Consider the following 12500-nt stretch of genomic DNA (forward strand, 5'->3'; position numbering starts at 1 on the left):
GTGTCATGCACAACGAGTCACGCGATAACATGCGTGGATTGATTCGAGTAACCGCGCCACCACAAGAACCTACTAAGTAATGGGAATTGGGCGTTCCAAAATTGGGAGAAAAGAAGTAACATGTTGTGATGAAAGTGCTGGATAAGATGAATACTGAAGTCCTGATTTGGAAACAGATAAACATTTACTGTCATTTCTCCAATGTGCAAAACGTGACTGAATAGAATTAAGAGTCAAATGTGGCAATTCATAGAATCTGATTAATTTTGCATTATTAAAAACTACCATGAAAAACCCAAAATTCAACTGGAGTGAAACTGAAGACATGATGATGGAAATATATTAAAACTTTATAGAAAACTTTGATATTCTATATATAATGTGCACGTTCAAATGTAAAATGGAGAAGTAATAATAATAATAATAATAATAATTATAGCAATAATTTCACATTAAATAGTTTTATATTAATACAATTATTATTATTATATTTAAGCAATATCTTACAATTTTTAATCAATTTATTTACATGATATAACTATTAATTAATCTAAAAAAATCCAAATTAATTGCATTTATAAAGCCCCTCAAATATCAATAATTCAAAAAATAATGATTAAATAATTATAAATTGTTATATTTTTAATTGAATGAATTACACGGTATGCCGATTAATTAATGGCAATAAATATTTTCTGAGAATGCCCTTAAATTACCAATAATTCAATATATAATTATCAATAACTATATTTAAATAATAAATAAATACATATATTATAATTCAAATAATAATTCAGATCATTAAAATGCATTATTGTTGCAGACGAGTAAAACATGAACAATACAAACCCTAGTGAGTTCCCCACCTAGGCAACATCTTTAGGCATCATGTGAGTGTGTCGTTTATCACGGGCGTCTCTCCGAACATTTCCCCCATGAAGCCACTAATCTTCCTCTCCACCCGTTCATTACCGCGACTCTCTCCAGAGAACGCACACAACTCCCACATGAACACACCAGCGTCTGCAACAAACACCTCAATTACCTTCTGAAAGCTTCAACTCGTTTTGAAGTTTGATGTTTATACAGAGATGAGAGAGAGAGAGAGAGAGAGAGAGAGAGAGAGAGAGAGAGAGAGAGATTTTAATTATAGATTAATGTGTAAATCTGTTTTTACACAACTTCTGCTTTGGCAATTCTATTGTTTACAGTCATGCCAATAAAGCCCCATTGAATTGAATTGAGAGAGAGAGAGAGATGGATGGATAGAGAGAGGGGGGGTGGATAGAGAGAGAGAGAGAGAGAGAGAGAGAGAGAGAGAGAGAGATGGATAGAGAGGGGGGGTGGATGGATTGGATAGACGGACAGACGGATATATCAATGATAATGGATGGATGATGGACAGATAAATACCTAGATAGATAGATGGATGGATGGATTGATGATGGACAGACGGTTGGATGGACAGAGATAGATAGATGGATGGACGGACAGACAGATGGATTGATGGATGGATGGACGGACGGATGGATGGAAGGACAGATGGATAGATGATGGACAGACGGTTGGATGGACAGAGATAGATAGACAGATGGACGGACAGACAGATAGATAGATGGATGGATGGACGGACGAACAGATGGATGGATGGATGGACAGATGGACAGATAGATGGATAGATAGACGGATGGATGGATGGATGGACAGACAGACAGACGGATTGACAGGGATAGATAGACAGATGGACGGACAGACAGACAGATGGATAGATGGATGGATGGACGGACGAACAGATGGATGGACTGACGGACAGAAGGATGGACGGATGGACGGACAGACAGATGGACGGATGGATGGATGGATGGATGGATGGACGGATGGATAGATAGATGGATGGACGGATGGATAGATAGATGGATGGACGGATGGATAGATAGATGGATGGATGGACCGACAGATGGACAGACGGACAGATAGATGGACGGACGGATGGATGGACGGACAGATGGATGGATGGACGGACGGACGGATGGATGGATGGACGGACGGATGGACGGATGGATGGATGGACGGACAGATGGATGGATGGATGGACGGATGGACCGATGGGTGGACGGACAGATGGACAGATAGATGGATGGCTGGACGGATGGATGGATAGATAGATGGATGGATGGACGGACAGATGGATGGACGGATGGACGGACAGATAGATGGATGGATGGATGGATGGATGGATAGATGGATGGATGGATGGATAGATAGATGGATGGATGGACGGACAGATGGATGGATGGATAGATAGATAGATGAATAGATGGATGGATGGATAGATAGATGGATGGATGGACAGATAGATGGATAAATGGACGGACGGACAGAAGGATGGATGGACGGACGGATGGATGGATAGATAGATAGATGGATGGATGGATGGACGGACGGACAGATGGATGGATGGATAGATAGATAGATGAATAGATGGATGGATGGATAGATAGATGGATGGATGGACAGATAGATGGATAAATGGACGGACGGACGGATGGATGGATGGACGGACGGATGGATGGATAGATAGATAGATGGATGGATGGACGGACAGATGGATGGATGGATGGACGGACAGATGGATAGATGGATGGACGGACAGATAGATAGATGGATGGATGGACGGACAGATGGATGGATGGATGGACGGACAGATGGATAGATGGATGGACGGACAGATAGATAGATGGATGGATGGACGGACAGATGGATGGATGGATGGACGGACAGATGGATAGATGGATGGACGGACAGATAGATAGATGGATGGATGGACGGACAGATAGATAGATGGATGGATGGATGGATGGATGGACGGACGGATAGATAGATGGATGGATGGACGGACAGATGGATGGATGGACGGACAGATAGATAGATGGATGGATGGACGGACAGATGGATGGACGGATAGATGGATGGACGGACAGATAGATAGATGGATGGATGGACGGACAGATGGATGGATGGATGGACGGACAGATGATAGATGGACAGATAAAAGGACTTTTGTGTGTTTGTTTATATTTAAAATGACAGAATGTCCAAACGGGTCACAACTATTCAAACAAAGTATTTCTGTGGGATTTTCTAGAATTCTCCGTCCGCTGTGCACAAACAATCATTTTGATCCGTTAGAAAAGTTTAAGATCTTGTTTAAACTGCGTCTGTAGAATAACAGTATGATCAGCTTAATGAGCTCGTTTACATGGACACCAGAAAGCGGTTTAAGACTGTAAAACACCGTGAGCATTTATATGAACTTTATAAGACACTTGTGAAATAGCAAACAAACATAAATCAGGATTAATCCATTTGTTGTAAGTTCACAATACTAATAGCACTTTTCCACTGCAGTTTAGTGCCGCCTCTATGTGGGCGGGATTATAGGCTGATCATCATAGTTGCTCCGCCTCTAACACGACTATAAACTGAAGCATCAGTGCTGTAGAGATGATCTGAGGTCAGGACTCTTCAATCTCTCTCACGTATTCATATATGAATCATCAGAGACGTGTCCAGTGAGGGATTTGAGCAGATTTCATACTCTTGTCTGTAGAGTTCACCCAACGTTTACAACATGAGCAAAAGAGACACACACACACACACACACACACACACACACACACACACACCTGTATAATCACTCATAAATGCTGTCGCTGGTCTTCTTTTGTTATGGGTCATGGGGCTGTTTTAATCAGTTTAAGAGCTCGAGGCGTTTCTCTGTTAAACACTAACCAGAACACACACACACACACACACACACACATACACATGCATACACACACATGCACACACACACACATACACACACACACACACACCCTCTCTCACACATACACACACACACACACACACATACACATGCATACACACACATGCACACACACACACATACACACACACACACACACACCCTCTCTCACACATACACACACACACACACACACCCTCTCTCACACATACACACACACACACACACATACACATGCATACACACACATGCACACACACACACATACACACACACACACACACACTCTCTCACACATACACACACACACATACACACCCTCTCTCACACATACACACCCTCTCTCACACATACACACACACACACATACACACCCTCTCTCACACATACACACACACTCACACACACACACCCTCTCTCTCATACACACACACACACTCACACACACACACTCTCTCACACTCACACACACTCTCTCACACTCACACAAACACACACTCAATCTTTCTCACACACACACACTCACTCACTCTCTCTCACACACACACACACACACACTCACTCACTCTCTCACACACACACCCTCTCTCTCACACACTCACTCACTCACTCTCACACACACACACCCACATACACACACACACACACACACTACAGTGTTATTGTGCATGCGCAGCTATTTTTATTATCTGCTGTTCATTACGAGCTGAATATATGTGTGAGGATTTTCTTTTAAAATGCACATTATAATGTCTGATCAAAATAAAGTTCATTAATACACAATAGAAATGCTCAAAGTTTCTCTATAAGAAAACTTTCAGAAATATTGAGATTAATTCAGTCTGATCAGGTGAAACAACCAATAAAAATGAACAAATGTATGTGAAAGTTTATATTTATATTTTAATCATTTGTTTGTCATCATTATTATAATAAAAATTTAGCTTTTTCACTAAATAAAATAACATGTACAATTGACAAGTAACAACGTTGAGTTTACATTCATTGTGTAAGAAACTCTAATGCGGTTACTGTCTCTTTAAGAGTTCATCGAACAGTGTTCCGCTTCAGCGGACATCAACAAGAATCTCTGTTTCTTTAACGCATCCATGCTGTGACATTAAAATGTATATTTCTTTGTGTCTTAATATCTTTATAAAGTACATTATTCAATGAAAGGGGAGTCGCACTAATGACGAAAGTAAATTAACAATAATAGTGCAGAGAAAGCAAAATAATAAACAATGAATTTAACAATTTCTCCTTTCTGTCTCTCTCTCTCTCTCTCTCTCTCTCTCTCTCTCTGATCATGTGATCTAGACTCCACCCTCCACTCTTGCCCCTCCCCTTTTCCCAGCAGCCCGTTGGCCTCCGCCCCAGTATCGCCGCAGCCCGATCCATTTCCTTGCAGTCTCGTTCATCATCAGCAGCAGCCGCCTCCGTTACCCCAGAAGAAGTTGGTGAACCGCACGAGCTCCGCGCCGAGTGAATCAGGAGTCAAACCACTCGTCCGCACACGCCCACGGCTCCCGTTCGGCGGCTCGGATACGAACGTGAGCTGCCCTGATTCCGCGGGCCCTCTGCGCAATCACCCGTCCAGTCCTGTGGAGCCCCACCCCCTGTACTCCTCCAGCGAATCCCTGGAACGCTGCCCGCCCCTGCGCTCTCGAACCCTGGACGAGCCCCAGTTCAGAAGTCACGGACGGCTCGGGGGTCACAGCCGCGGCAGCGTGACGTCCAGCTCGTTACCACAGCTCAACACGCTACTGTCCGTGCCGCCGGCCGTGGGCTCGACCCTGCAGCTGCACACACTGCTCAGTAACATTGACAGTCGCGAGGGGATCTACTCCAAACTGGGCGGTCTGTACGCGGAGTCGCTGCGGCGTCTCGCGCTCAAGTGTGAAGAACATTTCATGCGCAGCCAGAGAAACCCGCTGCGATTCAACGAGAGCAACTGGTCGCTGTTTAAATTGACCTGTAACAAGCCGAGCTGTCTGTCTGGAGACGCTGTGTATTATTCTGCTTCCTGTGCATCAGACTCACGCAACACGTATGCTGTGAAGGTGAGACACATCATAATCTTGCTCCACTTATGAAACGATTTTCCTGCTGATGTCATCAACGCTGTGTGGGCGTGGCAAAATAATATAAACACCTTAAACTCTATGGACCCGTTGGTATGTTCAAAGGGGGCGCTATATCGCGCACAAAAATTGCACTTAAAAAGTCTCCGTATACAGAAGTCGGGCGTATGAGGTGTCATTTGAAAGATTAGAATCTGAACCTTTCAGAGATAACATCACTTGTGCGTTTATATCACTGAAAATAACTAAATAAATCCTCGAAACATTCGCATTGAAAACTAGCGCCCCCTAGAGGTCATGTGGTAGAAATATTTATATGAAAATAAAAGTCCTTCACACATACATGGACAAGTCATATATCAAATGAAAGCTCTCATTCTCAGGAATGTGACTGTACAGGGTATTTTATTGCACTAATAACAGTTCAAATGAATCATAAAGAGAAATATGATTTCTGTAAGTCATCAAATACAAAAGTCTCTTTTCTGCTCCGATAACTGCTGCCGAAAGCCCAAAATAGCCAAAATATTACATCTGCTTTTACCTTAGGGTGTTTTCTAAAACATGAGCCATTGTTTACTTCTCTGTGAGCTTGATTTTGTGATTTATTCAATGTTATATCTGAGATGTCCAGAACAAAATATGCCATCCAGAAGGAAAAGCATGCAAAACAAATCATCAGAAAACATATTTTTGAAATAAATCAAAATCATCGCAAAGGGGAGGATCTCAGCTTTCTAATGACACCTAAATTGAGCTTGTAGTCCACTCAGAGACCGAGATATTCAATGAGATAATGAGGGTGTTGCCTGAACTGAACATTAGAATGAATGTCTATGGACGAGCACATCTGTGAGGGGTATAATGTGTTAGAGCGCCCCCTACAGTTCACATCTGTGAGGGGTAAAATGTGTTAGAGCGCCACCTACAGTTCACATCTGTGAGGGGTAAAATGTGTTAGAGCGCCCCCTGCGGTTCACATCTGTGAGGGGTATAATGTGTTAGAGCGCCCCCTACAGTTCACATCTGTGAGGGGTAAAATGTGTTAGAGCGCCCCCTGCGGTTCACATCTGTGAGGGATAAAATGTGTTAGAGCGCCCCCTACAGTTCACATCTGTGAGGGGTAAAATGTGTTAGAGCGCCCCCTACAGTTCACATCTGTGAGGGGTATAATGTGTTAGAGCTCCCCCTACAGTTCACATCTGTGAGGGTTATAATGCGTTAGAGCGCCCCCTACAGTTCACATCTGTGAGGGGTATAATGCGTTAGAGCTCCCCCTACAGTTCACATCTGTGAGGGGTATAATGCGTTAGAGCTCCCCCTACAGTTCACATCTGTGAGGGTTATAATGCGTTAGAGCGCCCCCTACAGTTCACATCTGTGAGGGGTAAAATGTGTTAGAGCTCCCCCTACAGTTCACATCTGTGAGGGGTAAAATGTGTTAGAGCGCCCCCTACAGTTCACATCTGTGAGGGGTATAATGTGTTAGAGCTCCCCCTACAGTTCACATCTGTGAGGGGTATAATGCGTTAGAGCCCCCTACAGTTCACATCTGTGAGGGGTAAAATGTGTTAGAGCCCCCTACAGTTCACATCTGTGAGGGGTATAATGTGTTAGAGCTCCCCTACAGTTCACATCTGTGAGGGGTATAATGCGTTAGAGCTCCCTACAGTTCACATCTGTGAGGGGTAAAATGTGTTAGAGCTCCCCTACAGTTCACATCTGTGAGGGGTATAATGCGTTAGAGCCCCTACAGTTCACATCTGTGAGGGGTATAATGTGTTAGAGCCCCCTACAGTTCACATCTGTGAGGGGTATAATGTGTTAGAGCGCCCCCTACAGTTCACATCTGTGAGGGGTAAAATGTGTTAGAGCTCCCCCTACAGTTCACATCTGTGAGGGGTAAAATGTGTTAGAGCTCCCCCTTCAGTTCACATCTGTGAGGGGTAAAATGTGTTAGAGCTCCCCCTACAGTTCACATCTGTGAGGGGTAAAATGTGTTATATTCTGAAAGTAAAATTATTTAAAGGAATATTCCGGGTTTAAAACAAGTTGAGCTCAATTAACTGCATTTGTGGCACCAAATACTTTCTGTGGCCTCTGCATGTAATTCTTTGTAACAGTTTGTTATGGGGTAAAGTTTTGTTTTTGCAGTAGAATAGACTCAACAGCCGCGTGAGCGTTCAACAATAACACACAATCATAAACTATTCAGTCTCGTGTCTCTCAGCGACCGTGAGAACATCTGCCGATGTCTCTAATAGTCTCACGTTTGTCAAGGTCATCTTTCCCGTCTTTGGCGTGATCATTGGAGGAATCCTCCAGGCGTGAGCTGCGATAACAGAGGGTGTGTATTTATCCCGTTTGACCTTTGACCCCAGTTACTACCAATGTGTAAAGAACAATAAACCATGCAGACAGACAGAGAACTCAATCATCTTGCATAATAACATCAACTTAATTAAATAATCAGCTCATATTTAGAGCAAACCCCAAACAGAAAAACCCTATAGACCGGGGGTGGGCAACTATTTTGGTAAAGGGGCCACATCGGGCTTTAAGTTGTGCATATGGGGCCACATTGTATTCGAGATACAATGTTCTGCATTGATTTGGTTTTTGTATCTTTTAAGCCCAGAAATAGTTGTGTACTCAATTTTCTGAAGTGTATCTGTGATTAATGGGACTATTCTGCAATTGCCTAAAGTATTGAATTGCTCTACAAAGGTAGATACTTTTCTATCAGGCATTAAAAAACTGAATAAAGGCTGAGCTTATAAATTTATTTGACCATCTCTACTTCCCTGTTAATTTATTATTCAATTTAACACTCTCTACATCAGGGTCACAAAGCAGGTGAATTTAATTTACAACAACATTACCCGTTTACATGCTAAAAGGGGCATGATGCGGGTCTCCTCGATGGTTTTACTTTCAGCACACAACTGAATAACACCGGCTGATTGAATATGATAAATGATTACTGCACAAGTTAGATTAACATACAGGTGCATATTCGTCTAGGGCTTTCTTTTGCTCGCATTTCAATTATGATCTACTTTAATATTTAATTTAATCACTGAGAAGGTTTACCTGCAAAGTAGCACCAAACATCACAAGCAGCCTCAAGAATGGACACAGAGTATCTGTATAACACTTTTCCTTGAGCGGAATATTGCACTACAGATCGCTAAGTTTGTTCAAAGGGGAAAGAGAGATGGAAAAAGCGCACTCGCGTGCAAGTTAACTGAAATATCCAATGAAAAAAAATAAATAAACGTTTTTACAAAAATGAGCCGCGGGCCACATTAAACCATGTGGAGGGCCTGATCTGGCCCATGGGCCGTATGTTGCCCATGTCTGCTATAGACTTACATTGAAGGAGGGACTGCAGTTAAATCTAGAGAGCAGAATATCATGGGGACTTTTGGGGTATTTGCAGCCGTACTGCCCACTGATCTCAGAGCAGTTATAGGAGAGCTATAGGATGCTCCCTTGCTCCCTATTTAGTGCATGACTTAACCTCCAGTGTGCTGTCTGTCTGCACTGGTCTCAGAACAGTTATAGGAGAGCTATAGGATGCTCCCTTGCTCCCTATTTAGTGCACGACTTAACCTCCAGTGTGCTGTCTGTCTGAACTGGTCTCAGAACAGTTATAGGAGAGCTATAGGATGCTCCCTTGCTCCCTATTTAGTGCATGACTTAACCTCCAGTGTGCTGTCTGTCTGAACTGGTCTCAGAACAGTTATAGAGAGCTATAGGATGCTCCCTTGCTCCCTATTTAGTGCATTACTTAACCTCCAGTGTGCTGTCTGTCTGCACTGGTCTCAGAACAGTTATAGGAGAGCTATAGGATGCTCCCTTGCTCCCTATTTAGTGCACGACTTAACCTCCAGTCTGCTGTCTGTCTGCACTGGTCTCAGAACAGTTATAGGAGAGTTATAGGATGCTCCCTTGCTCCCTATTTAGTGCATGACTTTACCTCCAGTGTGCTGTCTGTCTGCACTGGTCTCAGAACAGTTATAGGAGAGTTATAGGATGCTCCCTTGCTCCCTATTTAGTGCATGACTTGACCTCCAGTGTGCTGTCTGTCTGCACTGGTCTCAGAACAGTTATAGAGAGCTATAGGATGCTCCCTTGCTCCCTATTTAGTGCATGACTTAACCTCCAGTGTGCTGTCTGTCTGCACTGGTCTCAGAACAGTTATACGAGAGCTATAGGATGCTCCCTTGCTCCCTATTTAGTGCATGACTTAACCTCCAGTGTGCTGTCTGCACTGGTCTCAGAACAGTTTGAAATGCATCTTATGTTCATCATAACTCCATATAAAGCCTCTGAAAGACACATGTATCAGTTTTTAACTCATTTATTGTCAATGTGATAATGGACAGTAAATATTGGATATTTGAACTGAAAATGAGTCTATAGTCCACATACGTGCTCATTGTGTTTATCAGCGTGTCGTTTCATGATAAATCACTCAAATGTTTAAAATGTCATATCAGATGAAACTAGAGACTCAAATCTTTTGACTCAAACAGGTTTCAGTGTAAAAACTGAATCAGGTTTCAGACCAAATGTAGTTTTACTGGTGTTAATCCCAAACACAAACTCCGCTGTGGTCAGCACCATGTTGTTTGGTCACATGACTCTGTACATTGAAAGTTTAACCCTTTACTGACAGCACAGAGTCTCCTGAACTCAGATCAGTCGGTTTAAATGATATTATATTATCCATAGCCTATAGCGAAGCCAAAATACAACATCCATTCATGTGTACGCGGGGTCACTCGAGGTTAAGTGGACTAGTTTATTTATATGAACCGTCCGATCGAACTGAGTCACTAAAATGAATCGTTTATTTTAACCGGTGCAACTGTCTGAAAGAACTGATTCACTTCAATTATTTGTTTCCCCAGCGCTACTTTAGAGAGTACGGTTAAAGCACAAAGTATACTTCGATTGTCCCATTTGCTGATCACTCCGCGCATAGTATGCGTGATGTCATCATCTGCGCGGACTGTCCATGCACGGCCCAGATTTTCTCGATGCACTCAGTCCTCGTCTATGTGCATCGTTGCCACATGCGCCTGCCGTAGACTCTACTAAAAGAGTATCAGAAAGCAGTTGTAGTAGGCATGCGTCCAACACGTCCATAGTCATGTGCGGTCAAAAGGGTTTACTTTGGCAACGCTTTTTGTGACACTAAATCGCTGCATGATGGAAAATGAAGCTCGTTGCTGGAAAATCTGCACAGCTGAGCTACTTTGACTCTCCTGAAAAAATGTAAAGTTTGTTGTGTCACTTTAAGTTAGTTACTCCTCAACACTTAATAAGTAAAATGGAGCATTTGCATGTCAGATGTTTAACTACCCATGTGTCTCTTGTCTCTGTTGTAGATCTGTAAGGGTCAGTCGGCTGACAGTAACCAGGGTCATCTGTACGGTCTGTCTGTGCAGCACAATCTGCCGGCTCACTTTAACCTGCAGCAGGACTGCGGTCACTTCATCGCATGCGTGCCGCAGAGCATGTTACCCAACGAGCAGAGCGCACCCAGGGCGCCGGGACCGTCTGAGCAGGAGCGCGTGGTGGTCATCACGCGAGAGGTTCCTCACCAGAGCGCCGCCGCTTTCGTCAAAGAGTGGGAGTCGTTTCATCAGGCGCAACCGGAGGTGTACGAGCGACGCGTTTGCTTCCTGCTGCTGCAGCTCTGCACCGGACTGGAGCATCTGAAATCGCATGGGGTCACGCACCGTGACGTCTGCCTCGAAAACCTGCTTCTGGTGCAGCACCGGCGCGCTTCCACCGCAAACGGAACGAGTCCCGACCCGCAGCAGCAATGCCTGCCGCGTCTCCTCATCAGCAACTTTTGCAAAGCCAAACAGTGCAACACAGGCGACGCCACCGTGTGCGCCGATCCACGCTTCAATCGAGACCAAGCGCGTCTGGCGCCCGAGATCGTGTCCGCCGCGCAGTATCGGAAATTCGACGAGTTTCAAACCGGCATTCTGATCTACGAACTTCTGCATCAGCGCAACCCGTTTGAGACGACGCCCGCGCTGCGACAGCAGGTGTACAAATACGATGATCTGCCGTCCATCCCGAGCGTGTCGATGTACTCGGCCGGACTCCAAAGACTCGCTCACCTGCTTCTCGAGCCCGACCCGGGGAAACGCATCCAAATTCAGGAAGCCAAGCGGGTGTTGCAAGGGTTGCTGTGGGGGCCTCGGCGAGACCTCTTGGAGCAGCCGTGGGTGTCCGCGGGTGCGGTACGGCGGGTCGAGCAGCCCAGACACGAGGGATTGTTGAACTGGTTGGACGTGAAGCGCGCTCTGCTCATGATGAAGTTTGCGGAACGCTCGCTGGAGCCGGAACGGAACGCCGAGCTCGAGGATTGGCTCTGCTGTCAGTATTTCTCACGCGCAAACCCCAAATCACTGTGTGAAACCGCCGAACTGCTGTACAATGTCAAGTTCTCACACTGAGGTCAACGTAAACATGTGCATGACGTCCGTTACTACACAAATCTGCTTATAACAGACGTCCTTCACAATGACCACGTGTTCAAATACAAAAGCAAGAAAAGGACTCCCTAAACTGACTCGGGA

At 44.3% G+C, this 12500-nt stretch overlaps 1 protein-coding gene across 1 annotated transcript in view; it reads left to right on the forward strand.

Moving 5' to 3' along the window:
- LOC127628179 (inactive tyrosine-protein kinase PRAG1-like) overlaps nucleotides 1–12500 on the forward strand; it is a 40819-nt gene that overhangs the window by 24577 nt on the left and 3742 nt on the right. Inside the window, exons 5-6 of the mRNA XM_052104907.1 lie at nucleotides 5129–5871; nucleotides 11292–12500. The exon at nucleotides 11292–12500 is cut by the window's right edge and continues 3742 nt beyond it. Of these exons, the coding sequence (XP_051960867.1) occupies nucleotides 5129–5871; nucleotides 11292–12377 (1829 nt within the window). The 3' untranslated portion in view covers nucleotides 12378–12500. The remainder of the gene's footprint in view (nucleotides 1–5128; nucleotides 5872–11291) is intronic.

The sequence above is a fragment of the Xyrauchen texanus genome, chromosome 34 (assembly GCF_025860055.1).
Source record: "Xyrauchen texanus isolate HMW12.3.18 chromosome 34, RBS_HiC_50CHRs, whole genome shotgun sequence".
NCBI lineage: Eukaryota > Metazoa > Chordata > Actinopteri > Cypriniformes > Catostomidae > Xyrauchen > Xyrauchen texanus.